The sequence below is a fragment of the Colletes latitarsis genome, chromosome 3 (assembly GCF_051014445.1).
Source record: "Colletes latitarsis isolate SP2378_abdomen chromosome 3, iyColLati1, whole genome shotgun sequence".
In the NCBI taxonomy this organism is placed as follows: domain Eukaryota; kingdom Metazoa; phylum Arthropoda; class Insecta; order Hymenoptera; family Colletidae; genus Colletes; species Colletes latitarsis.
This window is the reverse complement of record NC_135136.1, coordinates 43,837,465-43,854,527: the sequence shown is the minus strand read 5'-3', so window position 1 is coordinate 43,854,527 and position 17,063 is coordinate 43,837,465. Positions and strand designations below refer to the sequence as shown.

At 38.4% G+C, this 17,063-nt stretch overlaps 2 protein-coding genes and 1 long non-coding RNA gene across 10 annotated transcripts in view; 2 read left to right on the top strand and 1 right to left on the bottom strand.

The window, feature by feature from the left end:
* The first annotated feature begins 26 nt into the window (after positions 1 to 26).
* LOC143340739 (uncharacterized) lies at positions 27 to 1,688 on the top strand. Its single transcript, XR_013079497.1, has 3 exons — positions 27 to 392; positions 465 to 630; positions 707 to 1,688. It is a non-coding gene; the product is annotated as an uncharacterized LOC143340739 (long non-coding RNA).
* A 2,295-nt stretch (positions 1,689 to 3,983) lies between these two features.
* Positions 3,984 to 7,027, top strand: LOC143340578 (uncharacterized). Its single transcript, XM_076762732.1, has 6 exons — positions 3,984 to 4,362; positions 4,452 to 4,747; positions 4,879 to 5,022; positions 5,094 to 5,208; positions 5,299 to 5,476; positions 5,552 to 7,027. Exons 1-6 carry the CDS (start codon positions 4,150 to 4,152, stop codon positions 5,695 to 5,697), a joined length of 1,092 nt encoding a protein of 363 aa, XP_076618847.1. The 5' UTR covers positions 3,984 to 4,149; the 3' UTR covers positions 5,698 to 7,027.
* A 150-nt stretch (positions 7,028 to 7,177) lies between these two features.
* The window catches only part of Nachra3 (nicotinic acetylcholine receptor alpha3 subunit), a 45,664-nt gene continuing 35,778 nt past the window's right edge, over positions 7,178 to 17,063 (bottom strand). For 2 of the 8 annotated variants that reach the window (XM_076762725.1, XM_076762724.1), the window contains exons 8-13: positions 16,474 to 16,589; positions 16,163 to 16,331; positions 14,218 to 14,354; positions 13,860 to 13,979; positions 12,278 to 12,746; positions 7,178 to 12,084 (exon numbers count right to left, since the gene is read on the bottom strand). In XM_076762725.1, the coding sequence (XP_076618840.1) occupies positions 11,887 to 12,084; positions 12,278 to 12,746; positions 13,860 to 13,979; positions 14,218 to 14,354; positions 16,163 to 16,331; positions 16,474 to 16,589 (1,209 nt within the window). In that variant the 3' untranslated portion in view covers positions 7,178 to 11,886. Of the gene's footprint in view, positions 12,178 to 12,277; positions 12,747 to 13,820; positions 13,980 to 14,217; positions 14,407 to 16,162; positions 16,332 to 16,473; positions 16,590 to 17,063 lie in introns of those variants that run through there. The other 6 variants (XM_076762727.1, XM_076762726.1, XM_076762728.1 and 3 more) reach the window with 6 other exon arrangements.

Below are 17,063 nucleotides of genomic sequence, written 5' to 3'. Positions count from 1 at the left end.
CGGAAACACAGCACAGCACAGCACTGATTCGACCGCTTGCATACACAGTGATTGCAAAAGTTATTCAAACACTCGCTATTCGTAGATTTCAAGATACCCTTACAGCTACGACGCGCGAGTCGGATGGGCCAACTATCAAAATAATCAATTTAATAACGTTGGTTGATCATTTGCTGCATTCCGAGAAGAAAAGTATCGCGTAAAGCAGTGGTTCTTTATGCTCAAGTTCGCCAACTTTTACTAGACATTCTATCCACTTGATCTTTTTCATGTTTTGACAACACGATAAACATCAAGTCGGTTTTTATACCGATTACATTAAAATTATACGTGGATTCACGATCATTTCGAAGATGCAGACTTGGCCCTTTGCTAGCATACACTATATTTAAGTAAGTCAGAATTCTCAACGTTTATTCAACTAGTATTTGAGAAGGTTATTCAGAGAAACATTGTATAAAAAGGGTCCGTTAGACTGGCAAAAGGGGTCCGTGGACAAAGAAAAGGTTAAGAACCACTGGCATAAAGTATCGCGCGTGACGTAATTCAAAAAGGGGAAACTCGTTTATCATTTTTGATCGATGCTATCGTACATACGTATGAAACATAGTTTTCTGTGGAACTTTAAAGGTACGTAACTTTCTTGAATATTTTAATACTATGTATATCTAAATCTAATAACGACAAATTAACTTTTTTATTTCAGTCTAATACGATTCGAAAGCTATCTTTCTCGTTGCTCAAACGCTTAAAGACATGAAAATTTATTAACTTTTGATATTTTTATATCGTTGCCTTTAAAGTATCAAAGTTTTAGTTTATCATGCAACAAAATCGATTTCCATCTACCCGCTAATGCAGTTTGCTTTTCTGCTACGATTCTAAACATATTCTAGTTTTAAGAGTGCGTCTGTATAGCAACCGAACGTCGAACATTATCTACCCTTTTTAAATAACGCGATAGTTTCAATACGTGTTTTGCTCTCCAAACAGTTACATCTGCAAATAACGAAAGGGTTAAACGACGCTCGCTGAAGCTTTTGTACGTCATTCGTGTCGCGCAGAATCGATTTACCAATCCACTAAATTCACTTTGTCAACCTTAGCCAAACGACGAACGATCATAGAATGACTAACGTTCGTTCACAAGGTTATCAGATAACCGTATGCCGTTTACGCGAGGTCGGATTTCAGTTGTTTCGAGAGCGAGAAGACAAATGTGAGTGAGACTTTTCTTCTCGTTCTCGAAACAATTGAAATCCGATCACGAGTCAACGGCGTACGATTTTTTTTTTATACAAATACACGTTTTAAGATCTCCTGATCTTGTTTTTCTGATCGTTATTCTGTAGTAGGAAATAACACTGTGAAAAAAGTATAATGTTATTACGAGGCACTTGAACTGGTCGGTCCGTCAAGCTCAAGTAAGATTTTTAATGTATTTACAAATCTCAACAAACAGTTGCATACAATTGTTCTTGTGGGTACGATGTCAACAGGAAGCTCAGTTGTTTCAAAGAGCAAGTAGAATTCATGGAGCGGCAATGTCACCCAATTTATTAATAAACTTACTTCAAAGCTGATTATTTTAAAATCCAATTTGCGTATCAAGATTGCAAGATATGTTTCTGTAAAATAGAATTAGAACAGTGTAAAACAATCCTTATTTCTATATCAATAAAAAATCAAACCCATATAACATACTTACCATGCTTTTTATTTATATTCTCCTCTACCATTCCCATTAATTCCTTCATTTTTATAAATTCGAAAGATAAAAATATTATTCGAATCTATTTAAGTTCTTCAACCACTTCTCTATACATTATTTAATGCAATTAATAAGTGATAAGCTTATTTGAATATGGCGCTAAAAAGTGACAAGATATAGTATCGCCATCTAACATCAGGGATTCGTACTATCCGGAGTAGAAACCCCCTCTCGCCCCCCACGATTTCGTGCAATCGTATAGTATCGCCATCTAAGAACGGGTTTCGAACTAAAAATTTCGTGCCAGGATCACAGAATGTCTAAGGAGGTATGCGGAGTACAGCTACCCCCACTCCTCCTACTCTTCATACACACTACCTTGATTATTCATTAATAACTCATTTCCTGGGACTAAAACATGAACTGTTAGAATCGAAGAATGTAGTATAAACCCTTGGCAAGATTCAAGGATAGTTTTTAGAACCATGCAATGCCTCGTTAAATAGTTATTAACGAATATCGGAAGTCGGAACATTTACGGCTGTATCACCGCCTGCTTTAATCGATGAATTATCACCTTTTCAACAATAGCACACATATTTTGGCTATTAGAGAACCAAGTAGACATCCCTGGCAATATTTAAGGACCGATTTTTCAACGCTCCACGCTCTAATTAATTAGTTATTAGCGATAGATGCCTAAGGTGTCGCGCAAAAGAGTGTTCCGACTTCCGATATTCATTAATAACTATTTAACGAGGCATGGCATGGTTCTAAGAGGTATCCCCGAATCTTGCCAAGAGTTCGTACTATATTCTTAAACTCTAAGAGGTGATAATTTATTCCCAGGGAAGGCGTAATTAGTAAATTAAGGAGCAGTAGTTCGTTGAAAGTATTGATTTCTACTGTGGCGCCACCAGTGGCGAAAACTGTGTACTATGTGTCTCTCGGCTTGTAATTAATTACTGCTCCTTAATTTACTAATTACGCCTTCCCCGGGAATAAATTATGACCTTTTAGAGTTTAAGAATATAGTACGAACCCTTGGCAACATTCAAGGATAGTTTTTAGAACCATGCCATGCCTCGTTAAATAGTTATTAACGAATATCGGAAGTCGGAACACTCTTTTGCGCGACACCTTAGGCATCTATCGCTAATAACTAATTAATTAGAGCGTGGAGCGTTGAAAAATCGGTCCTTAAATATTGCCAGGGATGTCTACTTGCTTCCTTAATAGCCAAAATATGTGTGCTATTGTTGAAAAGGTGATAATTCATCGATTAAAGCAGGCGGTGATACAGCCGTAAATGTTCCGACTTCCGATATTCGTTAATAACTATTTAACGAGGCATTGCATGGTTCTAAAAACTATCCTTGAATGTTGCCAAGGGTCTATACTACATTCTTCGATTCTAAAAGTTGATATTTTAATCCCAGGAAATGAGTTATTAATGAATAATCAAGGTAGTGTGCATGAGGAGTAGGAGGAGTGGGGGTAGCTGTACTCCGCATACCTCCTTACACATTCTGTGATCCTGGCACGAAATTTTTAGTTCGAAACCCGTTCTTAGATGGCGATACTATACGATTGCACGAAATCGTGGGGGGCGAGAGGGGATTTGTACTCCGCCTTTAGTTCGAAACCCGTTCTTAGATGGCGATACTATACGTCGTCACGAAATCGTGGGGGGCGAGAGGGGGTCTGTACTCCGGATAGTACGAATCCCTGCTGTTAGATGGCGATACTATAGCTTGTCAATTTTTAGCGCAATATTCAAATAAGAATCGCTTCCATTAATCGTTTATAACTGATTAATTACATTGTATAACGTATCGAGAAATGATCGAATAACTTAATTAAATTCGAATAATATTTTTAACTTTAGAATTTATAAAAATTAAGGAATTACTTAAGGGATAGGTAGAGGAGAATTGAAATAAAAAGCGTGGTATATATGTACAGTGATTTTTATTTTCCATCGATATAAATATAAGGAATGTTTTATAGATTTCAAAGTTTATTAAATAAAAATACATGTAATAATTTGAACAACCCAAATACTCTCGGTTGTTGCAAGACTATAATTGCGAGGAAGGATAGAGGATAATGTAAATAAATAAAAAGTATGACAAGTTGGAAATAGTTTATTAGGAAATATACATATGCATATAATCCAGAGAAGAGTGGAACGTTACTCTACGTGATTGATCAAAGCGTAACTAAGGAAGTACATAGATATGTAGGCATGTACTTCCATACATAGGTAGCATGGAAGTAAACAAAGACTAGCGGCAGTCTATTTTCGAATAGAATCATTTTCTACCATTGTCATCGAATAATTCAGTATTTGTACAACAGTTAAATGTACTAGGTTAGTAATTTATACGAACCGAGAGATTTCTATTTAAGCAAAGCGTGGGTCTGGAAGATTTGAAATGCTGGAGGAGGTTAGAAATAGTTGGGCCATTGGCTTGCACTCGTTTCTCGATGTTTCACATTTCACACCGATGGTATCAAATTTGTGGGATAAGGAAACATTTAACGTGCAACATTTAAATGACCCGAAAATAAAAAAGTCTGACGTACTTCTTGGTTATCTGATTCTGTTCTGGGTGATTTTGTACCTTATGTACGAAAAGTGCCTTAACGTAAGTTCTCATATCTGGCACTCTGAGCTTACACGTTATCTTGTTATGTTAATCGATTGTGTTTTTTCTTTAATTTCATTTATTAACAGTCTCTGCTTCGGCGTATGCGTGTTTCATTGATGCAAAGGAGTAGACTAATCGAGGCTGTGTGGAATTGTGGATTTTGCTTTGGTAGTATATGTTATCTGAAATCATCCGCAATCAAGAATATAAATTTCTTCTCGGAAGGACGAGAAGAAATTATGTACGAGGAACTGGGCGTAATTTTACATAAAAGCTTTTATTTCCATCGAGCCGGCTTAGAGATTTTCTGTCACGGAGCTTGGAGAAAAGGCTGGGCAAATTTGCTGTTTGCGTCGTTTGTCATGAATCCTTATCAAGAAAAGTAAAGGACCGTCCATCTTAATAAAACAAATGGATATTATCTTATTTGACAGTGGAGTCTTTAACATTTTGCTATACCGTTCGAATGATTTCTTATTTTAATTAAATATCTACTTTATATGTTTTTTACAGATGGTGTACGGTAGTAAGCACTTTCTTATTTTACAAAGCAACCGACACCATTCTAGTTAATGTTTGTCGGATTTTATTATGCGTATCTCGCTTCGATGGAAGGAAGTTGCCAAAATTATTATTCTCCGTTCACTGTCTAGACTGGTTAGTGCGTTCTTAAGTACACGAATGTTTTCATAATATATTAATATTTTTCTAATAAATCTTATTTTTAGGATATACTTATATGTAATATTTGTGCCTAAATTGATGTTACGATTAGAAAAGGCTAGTTACACCCGGGCAGAGGTTGGCTTGTACCTGTGGTTTATCGCCGAATGTATAGATTCGGTAATAGAATTGTACAGATCATTTCAAAATCACGATACTTTTTTATTTAGTTTGAAACTATTTTCGTTCGATGCAATGTTTTGTGTGTAGGTGTGGCTGAGACTTTTAAGATATGCCAAAGCTACTCATTGGCTAGAAATTTGCTTATTTCCTCCTCCAACGCAGGAAGCAATCGAACTTGCAGGAATCCAAAAACGACATAGAGATTCTTTAAAGAAATCGTTTAGTAGGAGATCGAAAAAGACTGAACTGTGGCAAACTATGTTCTGTAAGTATGCTGCGGCATAAAGGTTGCACTTTGAGACTCTGTTAACGTCAGTAACAACTTTGATATTAAATTAAGGTGCAGTTGCAATTAAAAAAAAAATTAAAAGAATCAAACAAGCAAAGCAAAATAATTCTGAATCGACGAGCGAATCGTCGGCCGAAATACAATCACCCGAAACAGAAACAATGGAAGAAAGGAGCGAGGAACTGACGAATCAATAGCATAATAAGTTATAAAAGCGGTAAAATTGATTAAATTATTTCTATAGTGTACTCGAATGAATTTTTGTCGTTACTGCAAGTTATAATTTTTATGTAAAGTTTATACGATTTTACGATTTATACATACACATATATTCTGTATTTACACTTTGCGTTAGTAATTGAAAGAAAAAGAAAGGTGATGAAAAACAAGCGCAAACAATTAAAGAATATAAAAGGGAAGAATTTAATTGAAACATGCATAAAATCGTATCTTCTTTTTAATAGAAAAATCAAATTTATTTGAGAATTTTATAGATATACCTGTGTATGTAGAAAGTTCCACCACATACATGCTTATGAGCTAATGGTACATGTCGCGAACAATGTGTATCCGACGCGCTTTACAGAAACCATTTTTAAGAATCTCGCGATTGGCACAATGTCTCGGTAACATTATAATCGAGTTTACGAAACGTGCATTCGTATCAGAGTAAGTTGATAAAAACAGTATTTTACACGATTCACACGTTAATTATTAATTTAACTTTGAATGGTCAACGATCATCATCGTAACATGAATTTCATTATAAAATTCTCGCTCGGGGAATGATTTGCGGTAATGCAGGATAAATGTAGTACAGTTTGTACACGCATATGGTTCTTTCTCTTATTGTTTAAACGTTAAGCTAGAGGCACGATATGTACATATATCTACGTAGCGAATAGAGAATATGTCGATACTATTTCGCTCTTGGTGTCTTGGTCTCGGTTTATGAATCGAGGCTCCAAGGAATAATGTGACTGCGAGGTATAGCGTAAAATTACATGGACTGTTAAATAAATATCTTGCTTGCGACAGCAAATTAAGAATATTTGGAAGCGTGTCTCTTAAGAAAGATTGGAACGACGATGCTAATTGCGCGTTAAATCGTGTCCGAGATATTGCGTATTTGCTCTATGTAAAAGACACGAGAAATTTTTAAATACTCTGCTTGTGGATGTAAACGCAACAATTCTAACCCTTTACGTTATTTAGTCCTACAATATATATATATATATAGAATTTTAGCTTTTTAACCCTTTGTGATTTAAAGTAAGCTTCAAGTTACTTTTTAAACAAGAAATTTTTCTATTTATACATATACATACATCTATGTATTATATCTTTACTGATAAACCAATGCGACGAAAGAATGCTAAAAGACGAATGGGAAGTTTGAAACGAATAGAAAATACTATTAATTAATGGTCCTTCATTTATCGATTTCTGTGTAAATGGTTTTTATTATTATTTTCGTATGGAGCATTATTTCGAAACAAGTTCCAATCTATTATACGAGACAAGCAGATTGCAAGGGATTCAAAATTGGGAATCTAAGCTAAAATGTCTCTAAGAAATCCAAGCACGACTCGCATCCATTATAATAAAAAAACGTGATTCAACTGACACGTTATTCCTAGATATATAAAGTTTTATTTCCGATCATTATGGACTGTGTCAATAAAATATAGTACATGTATTTAGGCTGAATTGTTCCACGATGTTATACAGTTTAATGAAAAATATTATAAATGAATATGGTTCGAATAATAAAGTTGTATTCGATACGTTTCCAGCGCGTACGCCTCGATAATATCGTATTTCTAAAAATTGTTAGAACATTTGGTTTAGAAACTTATATGTAAAATGTTTGTATCATACAAATGCATAATACAATTTTCTGATTCGATAATAAGTAATATTAAAATTATTCAAGCGACCTTACTTTTACGACGCATGTCGTTCCCTTGTATTTAAATAGTTACATGTCATTTTTTTCTTTTTCTTTTTGCAAGAGGAAATCGTACCTCCTACAGCACAGAGTTTCTCAAGGGAAGTGTCGTATGAAATATAGTTCCTAAATATAACAGGACTGTTGCCTCGTAATTTTTCATTTTAATAGGCGATACGAACGTTTCTTCTTCTTCTTTAGCTAATTCAAGGTCACTTTACATTTCTATTCCAATATCGTTAAAGTACGAAAATTTTGACAATTTTGACAATTTTGACAATTTTTTGGGAAAATGACCTCGAAATGACGAAACGATCCAAACCGAAGGCTGAACAAGCTACGAGAACCAAGATATTTATTACTCTGTATTGTATTAAATTAAATTTCTTTTCCCTCGATACTTAAAAGTGAAAATATAGAATTTTGTTGAAAAGGTACAAAGTGACCTTGAAATATCTATTAACATTAGACTTTGAACAAAAAATGGTAAAGTCCTATTGCAGTCCCTTGTGTCTCTTACCTTTTTAGCAGTTGTTTAATTTCACACTCGTCTCGAGACAATCCGCATGATAAAATCAACGCATTTTTAGTCACAATTTTGGCTGTAAGTATCTTGAAAAGAGTAATATGTATACATATAGTAAAACAATTGCGAAGAAACGAAACTGTGTAAAAATTGATGGTAAGTATAGAATCGAATCGATGGTAAAACATTTAATCATAATGTTGATCGATTGTGCGCTACACAGAACCCGGTTACTTGCTGCGATGATTAAAGACTACGTTTAATACAGCAACACTTCTCTCCCTGAATGCGTTGTGAATTCGAGTGCTGAATAAGGCCTTTTCATGTGAATGACGACCGTTAAAAGTTCAACACCATTTATAAAATTCCAACTTCTATGTGAACGATGTTCATCGATGGTCTCTCGCGAACGATAGACACTTTGTCTCTTTTATTACGTTAGTTTTATAATCGAGCTTATAGACACACTCACAAAATATCTTGCCATATTGTTTTATCGTGTGTAATGGTTATTTATAATATTTATATATGTTTATCGTTAAATTGTTTTAACTTACGTTGAATAACTATCACTGCGCTTACTTCCGTAATAACGTGTAATCAGTTTTCTTTTTTTTTTCTTTTTCTTTTTCGTTTCTTTAATGACTTGACACATTCACGCTCTCTCAAACGACAAATAAAGGGAGGTTAAAAAATGGAAGGAAACACAACGTCCACGTGTGTAAAATTCGTACCGATTCGATGACCACCACAACTTGATTTCTTTACATACAAACTGAAATACATATGCATTTTTTCTGACTTGTCGGTGCACACGAAGCCTGGTTCTCGATTTTCTTGTTCCAAGCAAAATGCTTTTTTGGATTTTACAAACGTTAATAACAATAAGGCTCCGATAATGTATATAATGCGTTAATTCGTTAATTTGTCAGAGTGACGCGTAAAAAGTGTTTTAAATCGTTTCTATTTGTGGTAGACATTCGCGGTTCGTTACGCATAGAGAATTGAACCGAATCAAATTTCCAAGGCCTGCGATCGAAAAGCTCTACGATCTGTAGCCGAAGAATACCAATCGAACAAGTAACTTTTTATATACGGCGGATCATTGCTTTGCTTTTTTAAGACATATCGTGGCTACTCGCATATACCGTGCTAGCAACTTACCAATCGGACTCTAGTTGTTTTTTTTCCCTTTTCTTTTCATTTTTTCCATTTTTTTTTTTTCATTTTTTTCTTTTTAAATGTTCATTTTGCTATTTTTCGTTTGGCGAGGGCAGCAGCGAATCGAAAGAAAACACGTGATTTATCTGCCCGCCGAAAGTAAATCGTAATTTCGTACCATAGGAAGACAATAAATTATTGGTAACGCGTTCGTACAACAAACTAGTACATGTTTCTTTTTTTTATTTTTATTTTTTTTTTTTTTTTTTTTATTATTACCTCTTCCTTTCTCGTGCACGCTGTGTAAAATGTCTAATAAACGTCCACGGTTCGTCAGTGGTGCTAGAACGAATACGATTACGAAAGTTACCTTATTACAAACATATACGTACATATATGAGCAATAAAATTTGAGTCGGTTAATCTTTCTTAGGCCCAACCCGTCTCTTCATTTTTTTTTCTTTTTCTTTTTTTTTCTTTTTTACTTAGTTCACGCACTCTGCGCCTCGCGCGGATGTAAGATATTTAGAATTTGTAATTTCGATAGGAGACAACGCGCGCCTTTGTTCCTTTCCCATTTTTTTTGTTTCTATTTATTTTTGTGAAAATATGGCCCCATTGTTACAGGCTCGATGTAGGTTTCGGAAACGGTTCGATATTCTCTTTATTTCTCCCATCTGTGAGTCTGCAACAGGCTTCGTTTAATTCCATGCCATCTACATTTATGATTGTTGATCCTTTCGCGTGACGCGTCTTATAATATAGTTTTCGCATTGTCACGTTTCGCTCACGGTTCGTCGATCGATCGATCGTTCTTTCTTTCTTTAAAATCCCGTTTCGATCGATAGATACTACGAATGTAAAATATAACGTTTCGGTCCCATGTTTGCGATTCTTTCCTCTCTGTACAACGAGACGCGAAATTTCCCCAGCGCGATTCCATCGGAAAATTCGTTTTTCTCTCGTGGCGCTCGTCAAGGTCGATCGATCGTTAGTTCCACCGCGCGCGAACCACGTTTCGATAATAAATTAATATCATATTATACAATATTATTAAACGGCCGTTTTCCTGTCTGCCTAATACTAGAATCAATCATCCCTGACAACAACCACGAGTGCAATTCGTTTCACGGGTTACTCCTCACAAAGAATCACAATTGTACTGGCATAAAATTGAACCTCTCTTTAGATCTTTTCGTATTAATTCTAGAATGTGTACGTGTTTCGACAACCTGTTCTTTCCTATACTCGTAATACCTTGTGTTTAATCTTTGTATCTCTTATTTCATCCGCGTTATTAACAATAAAATCACGAGCAGGAATGCGGTTGCTTCCAACGTTTGCGGAGGAACGTATTTCTTGTTCTCTGTAACTATTATCCGATAAAAGTTTTTATTTAGGATATAAAATTAGTGGAGAACCACGCGGGTATAAACGATAGGAATATAATATTTACACAAGAGCCATAAACGAACAATGTAAAGAAACTGTCGGCGCAAACCAGAGATCAAGAAATCAGTTCAATTTCGTTCTCTGAAAAATTCTATCGTTTTCGCTGTTTCCACTTCATTAAATTTCTCTCCGCGTAAACTCTCCGAGTGTTATCAAAGAACGGCACAACACAAGTGTCTAGCTAAACGAAACAAAAATTATGCAACGAAAATAAATATTTGAAATTGCCGATCACGGTTAGTTAGTCGATAACCACTGATTTACAGGAAAAAATCCAGATTTTTCTGAAACGAACCAAATATGTCGTAGAGGGAATTGAAAGCAGAATCCGGTCTATCATCGTTTCGTTAACACTCCGAGAATCGAAATTCTTTCCTATTTTAGATTTTTTAGATTTTTTTCTTATAGTTCCGTGTTCTGGCCGGCCGGCCGTGTGCGTATGCTCTGAGAATCGTTGCCGAACTGGCAAACAACCACGATTAATCGTTTAATTCACGCGAGAAGTCAAAGACTCGTCGAGGCTCGAGTCTTTCAGTCGTTAACACCAGGGACGAGAAACCTCTGTTTCGTTCAATGATATTTAAACTGCATCGTAAGAGAGAGAGAGAGAGAGAGAAAAAAATTGTACGATACAAGATTTTGCAAGAGGACGCGATGGATGGATGCAAGGATACGTTTAGTCGAGATATCAGACTTGACCGGTTACGCATCAGAAAATAAAAATATTTAGCGTCTCGTTGAAAAATATAAACGATTCTTAAGAAAATCAGCAGATCGACACTCGTAACCGAATCCGATCGGAATAATCTTGGCGCGTCCTACTCGAGACAAGAACAAAACTAGCCTGTTTCTCTATCGGCGAATCGTGTTGTACACCGTCAGTTTGCTTCTTCAAGAGACAGAGAGCACGAATCTGTAGATTTGCGTTTTCGATCTTAAAAAAATGGGAGTCGAGTGGAGCGAGTAGCAGATTTTCTACAGATCGGTACAAGGTAAATTAAAGAGTGACGCGTAATTTTGTTTTGCCTCGAGTATGGATACCTTGGAACCAAGTTTTCCATCAACGACCACTGTTGACACAGTTTGTAGAAAGTAGTAGACGGTACGAGTACACCAAAATGATGGACGGTACACGTCTGGGTATTACCTGTTGGTAAAAGTTCCTGGTCAACGTGAACGCATTTTATATTTGTTCCTTGCGCGTTATACATATTGTATATATATACGTATGTTTTCTTTTTGTATGTACGCGAGCATGCGTCGTACGTGGAAATAACGAAAATTAACAATTGTCTCTCAGAGGCTCGCGACGATGTGTGGCTTGGCAGTGGTGGAAGCGATCTCGGAGAGTCGCACGTCGATGGGAATGCGATCGTCGTAGAGCGTTGGCGCCTGGAGTATGATACCCGCCGTACCGACAACCACGGCTAGTGTAAAAATCCACAGGAACAGCCTGTCGAGAACCATCGCGACGTACTTCCAATCTTCTTTCACCTACCATAAGAAACGATCGTACGATCTAGTTGGCCGATTTGGCCTTGAAATTGACGAAAGGAATCTCGAGGTAACGTGTCTTTCTAGCCGAAACTTGACGATAAAGAGCAAAGGGAAGCTAAAATATCGAAAGCTTAAACGTCGATGCGGTGTAATTTATTCGTTTAGTAAGAAGAAGGAGTTTGTCACGTACTCTGGTGGAGTCTTCTTCCCTCTTGGTATGATCGGCAATGAAACGAATGCCTTCGATGGCCTTGTACAGTTCTGGGCAGTGATGCCAATGATGAAGGGTGTTGCAGAGAGCGTCGACGCTCTCCTCGGTAGGGAGTTGCGGCGGAGGGGCTGCTGTGGCCGCTGGTGATCCATGAATGCGACACGCGCTTCCCAAATTCACCGCTTCCAGTTCCCTGGTCAACAAAGTTCTTTCACGTTGTTCGCGCAACATTATTCGCAAGTAGTATCGTTGCGTGTGTGCGTACCGAGGGTGTAATTCGTCCCGCGAATCGAGACTCGGGAACAGAACGGAGGATTCCACCAGCTCGGACGCCGAGGTCTCTACGAACAAGGATGGATCCCGCAATTCGAGACCATTGCACGTTCTGACCATCACGCGTTGACCGTGATGACCGGCCATGCTGCGTTTCTCTATCTGATACTGCGGCCTGTTGGTGAATCGAAGAAAATGTGCGATTACTACACGTTTTAAATCGCTAAAGTGATTATTGTTTGCGGTAATAACCAAAAGCGGTTATTCTCAAAGCTTCTAAATATCCAAGTCGTATCTACATGTTTCGGAGCGTCGAGATATTGCACCGACGCGACGTTGATAACGAGGATCGAGCGATCAAACAATTCTACAATTATTTTAAAAGGTATCGATTACCTTTTAACAAACTACGATCATCAATAAACTACGATGATCTACATGGTGTTTAAAGATGGATGTCGATTAAAATTATGTACTCGGAAACTGCTGTCTTGACAATGTAACGGGATTCGAGGGAAAATTTATTCCATTTAAAACCTCCAACGGTCGAAACTGTTTTTTTACTTCATTTAAAACAGTATGTTTTTTTACTTTTTCGTTGTTATTTTGTCTCGATGAAAGAAAGACGGACTAAAATACCAATGAAAGAATAATAGTCGTGTTGGCACGAGGTTGAAAGTAAAACACGCGGCCATTTACGTTACATTGAAGGCTGACTTTGAAACGAGCTCTACGTAGCGGATCTTTAACGCTATTTCGTTGCGCGTTGTAACATTTGACCACTAGTTAATTACCAACGAGTAACTAATTCACCATTAGCTAATAAAACCAGCAGCAGTTTCAAAGCATTCGATATGTCGGGTGATGAAACGATCGTAAAGAATGATAGTGAAGCGTGTAAGTAACGACGGTAAAGTGAATAGAAAGATGGAGCGGTAAAAGTGGTACTGTGCACAACTAGTTTCTATAGAGTCGTCGAACAACCGGCGATATACGATCAAATATTTATGTTTCGCGATTCTCTTTCCGTTTTTTCTGTAAAATTAGAGTTGGTGTTTGCCGGTGGTTCGCAACCCGGCCGTAAACTGGAGTTTAGTGAATTCGACGTGTGGGTAGGTAGTTGTGCTAATGGTTGCAGACGCGACGTGACGGTAACAACGTCACGCGCGAGGCCACTAATGAACGTGTTCTAATGCTGGTTGGCAGAGAGCCAACGGCTGGTCCAAATGCTCGTAGAATCATATCTTGCCTGGAATCGTAATCGGTTCTCTTCGAAGACGTATTATACCTGCGCATCGCCAGTAGTCTTGGCAGAACATGGATAAAAACACGACGGACCCACGGTGCCATCACGTGCGTCTGTGGCGACCGGAAGTGAACATTGAGGACTACCACGGTTACGCATATACTGAAACGTTACATCAGACGTGTTAATCGCATCTAAAACTCTTTCGAAAGTAATTGTCTTTGGTGTTAGTTTAACCGATTGTTTGGATCCTTTTTAACTTTTGGGGATATGTATTCTATCGGTACGAACGACGAGTTTAAATGTTGTAGGAAAGCCGTCGTCGTCGTCGTCGGTCGGTTTCCGTAGTTGGTAAAATTCGTTTATTCGTTTTGTTTTAGATATTGATCGATGGTTATACCTGAAGGTGTCTAGGATCATGGTGAAAAGGACGAATTTACCGAGAAGCGGCACCACGAGCGATGTGGGCGGGATGATTTCGGCCAGCAGAAGGAAGAACACAGTCAGCGACAATAAAATCGAAATTGATAGGCTGACCTGCAATTGGAGAAAATCGATCGTCTTAATCTGCTGTTGACGGGGGTCGAGTCTGAAAATAAAGGAACAATAAACATAACAATAAAAAGAGAGGAAATACATAAGCGAAACGATCGAAGACAACGTGTTTGGATCCGATTGCGAATTTCAAGAGCATGCTCGAGAAAAGCTAGTCCGCTACAAAGAGACAAAGAAGAACCCTCGAGGTTAAGTGCGACGAACAAAACGTTCCTTTCATTCCCTCATGGCACGGTGTATTGTATCTCGAAGCGTGTTAAGGTCGTGCCGTGCCATTGCTTTTTCTAATGTCAGCCAAATGATTTACACAGAGAACGGGAGAACGGGTTAATGAAATTTATTCTTATCGATGATACACGATGCAACGTTTACGGTATGTACAACGGTTTACTTTTAACAAGTACCTACGCGTACAGTGGTAAAATTTATTCGGCCTGTTTAGTACAATATACATACGCGTATATGTACGTATGTATACGCGTCAGTCGCTTAACAACCCACGCGATTCAGTCAATAGTAGAACCGCCTGGGCCTGGGGGGAGGGAGAGTTTGTATCAAGATACTCGGGGGCGTGTTGCAGGTACGCGATACGCGAATATGGATCCACACAAATGCAATACTCGTAAAGATAGACACGTAACGCGAGATGAAAGTCGGTATATGTACATATACGTATTCGCGATAGCTGGCTGTAGGTTTCGAATCGGTAAGCAAACGAGAAACGGAGGACAAAGGCCGATTCGAGAGGGCATTGTTTCGACCCCCGGCCCCCGGCCCCCGGCCCCCAGTCCCCCGGTCCCCACGTCCCAAACATGGATCTACAGTAGCTACCGGATTTGGATTTAAAGCCTGATTCATACCCTGTCCACGTATCAAACAATTTCGATACACACTGACGCAAACACAACCAACAGCAAAAAAAGCTGTCTATTTTTTATAAAAGAATACAAGTATACACGAGAATCACCCCTTAACACGTTGATCGGCACGCACACGCACACGAAGCGTATAAATGATCCAAGAACGGTTCTATTGTTCGCTGTTATAACGGTGTAATACTATTTCGTATAGTGTAAGCAAGCGTATCGAGGTCGTAGAAAATTTCATGAATTCCGTCCGGAAGTAAACGCGTGTCCGTGTCAGGTTAGAGAAGGTACGACGGATGGGACGGTGACATCTGACCTTCTCCCTCCATCGGATATTTTTGTTTGGCCCTTTGCTTGCCTTTTTCGAGCCAGAACAATACGACTGAATTATAGAGGCGTGCACGGCGTCGAGTGGGTATCGGGTTGAGGTCAAGAGTCGACGAGGAATGGAGGCCGAGCGGCATTTAGAGGTTTGCATTCCGACGGTGGATTTTGATATTTGACCCTCTCCACCTGGAATCCGTTCCGATCGAACGAATCGGCTTCCCGCGAAATACCCCCAATCCGATCTTTTCCCGCCATTCTTAATCATTTTCATTTACTCGTTTCTTACATGCACTCTGTTTGGTAATCTAATAGAGCCTGATGGACCCACATTACACGTACAACTACTAAACTATACCCTTCGATAATAGCCTTTGGTTCAAAGTCGTAGTGTTTTCGTTCTTCCGATCGATTGAAATTTTTAATCGGTAACGAAATAACGACGTGGTCCAACTTGGTGCGGTTTTCTTTAATACAACGCAGTTTACGAGTAAATGGGTCCTTTGTCCCGTATATGCAAATGGCGCGGGTCCTCGACGCGTTTAAATAAAAAAATGCTGCTAGATTGGCATTCTTTTATAGATTAACGGTTCCCCTCACCTTCTCGCCACTGTCGCTTGGTAGATAGAAGACCAACACCGTAAGGAAGGAGATACCCATGCATGGTATTATAAGGTTGACGGTGTAAAATAGAGTCTTCCGTCTCATGGTGATGTTGAAGGTGATGTCGAGGTAAGGCTCGTCGCAGCACGTGTAAAACTTTTCATTTCTGAAAATGAAACGCAAACAACATTTATTTATGGACGTACAGCCAGTATATTCCAGACCTAACCCGAGACCGTACGGAAACGTGCGCAGACGTCCAAGCTACGGTTCAGTTTTTTAATTTCTCTACGAATTGGTTCGCTTACCTCACGGCTGGGACTTCGAGGATGTCCCACTCGACGGAAGTATAAAATTCCGACAAATCTACGCCGATATCGACGACGTTGCTGCCTTGGATTTCGTCGGTATGTCGAAGATCGACCTGCGAAGGACGAGCGCGTACAATGAGAAACCATCTTTTTTAATTCCCACTTGAGGAGGTCGATTTTTTTACGATAGAGAACCACCATTATGTAATCGTAGTATGGAAAATGTAACTTTTGCCCGATCATATTCTACTGTTTTCATATTATCGATACAGTTGGGCAAATTTAATTCGTGAACGTGAAACCTTATCGTATCGGGTTTTACGAGAGAAAGAAAAATCGAGTACATATTTATCGCAACGGACGCACTGTTTCAATTACCGGTTGTGAATTTGTAAATGCATGGGCGTTTCCAAGATAAAGATCGCTGGGAAATTTACATGGCCCCGTGTCAATTAGTTAATCGAGGAAACTTGTGGCGATTATCTCTGATACACTCGTGGGACGGAATGCAACTCGATCATGTTCCTGATATTCGTGTCCGTTTCTGCCCGTCAAGTCCGAGTTAACGAGATTCCCGGCAAACTGCG

Excerpts from the sequence above, each read along its gene's own strand:
- LOC143340578 (XM_076762732.1), top strand. The coding sequence starts at position 4,150 with ATGCTGGAGGAGGTTAGAAATAGTTGGGCCATTGGCTTGCACTCGTTT. Across the intron at positions 4,363-4,451 it reads TGTACGAAAAGTGCCTTAAC|TCTCTGCTTCGGCGTATGCG; the intron begins GTAAGTTCTCAT and ends ATTTATTAACAG. Across the intron at positions 5,209-5,298 it reads TCGCCGAATGTATAGATTCG|GTGTGGCTGAGACTTTTAAG; the intron begins GTAATAGAATTG and ends TTTTGTGTGTAG.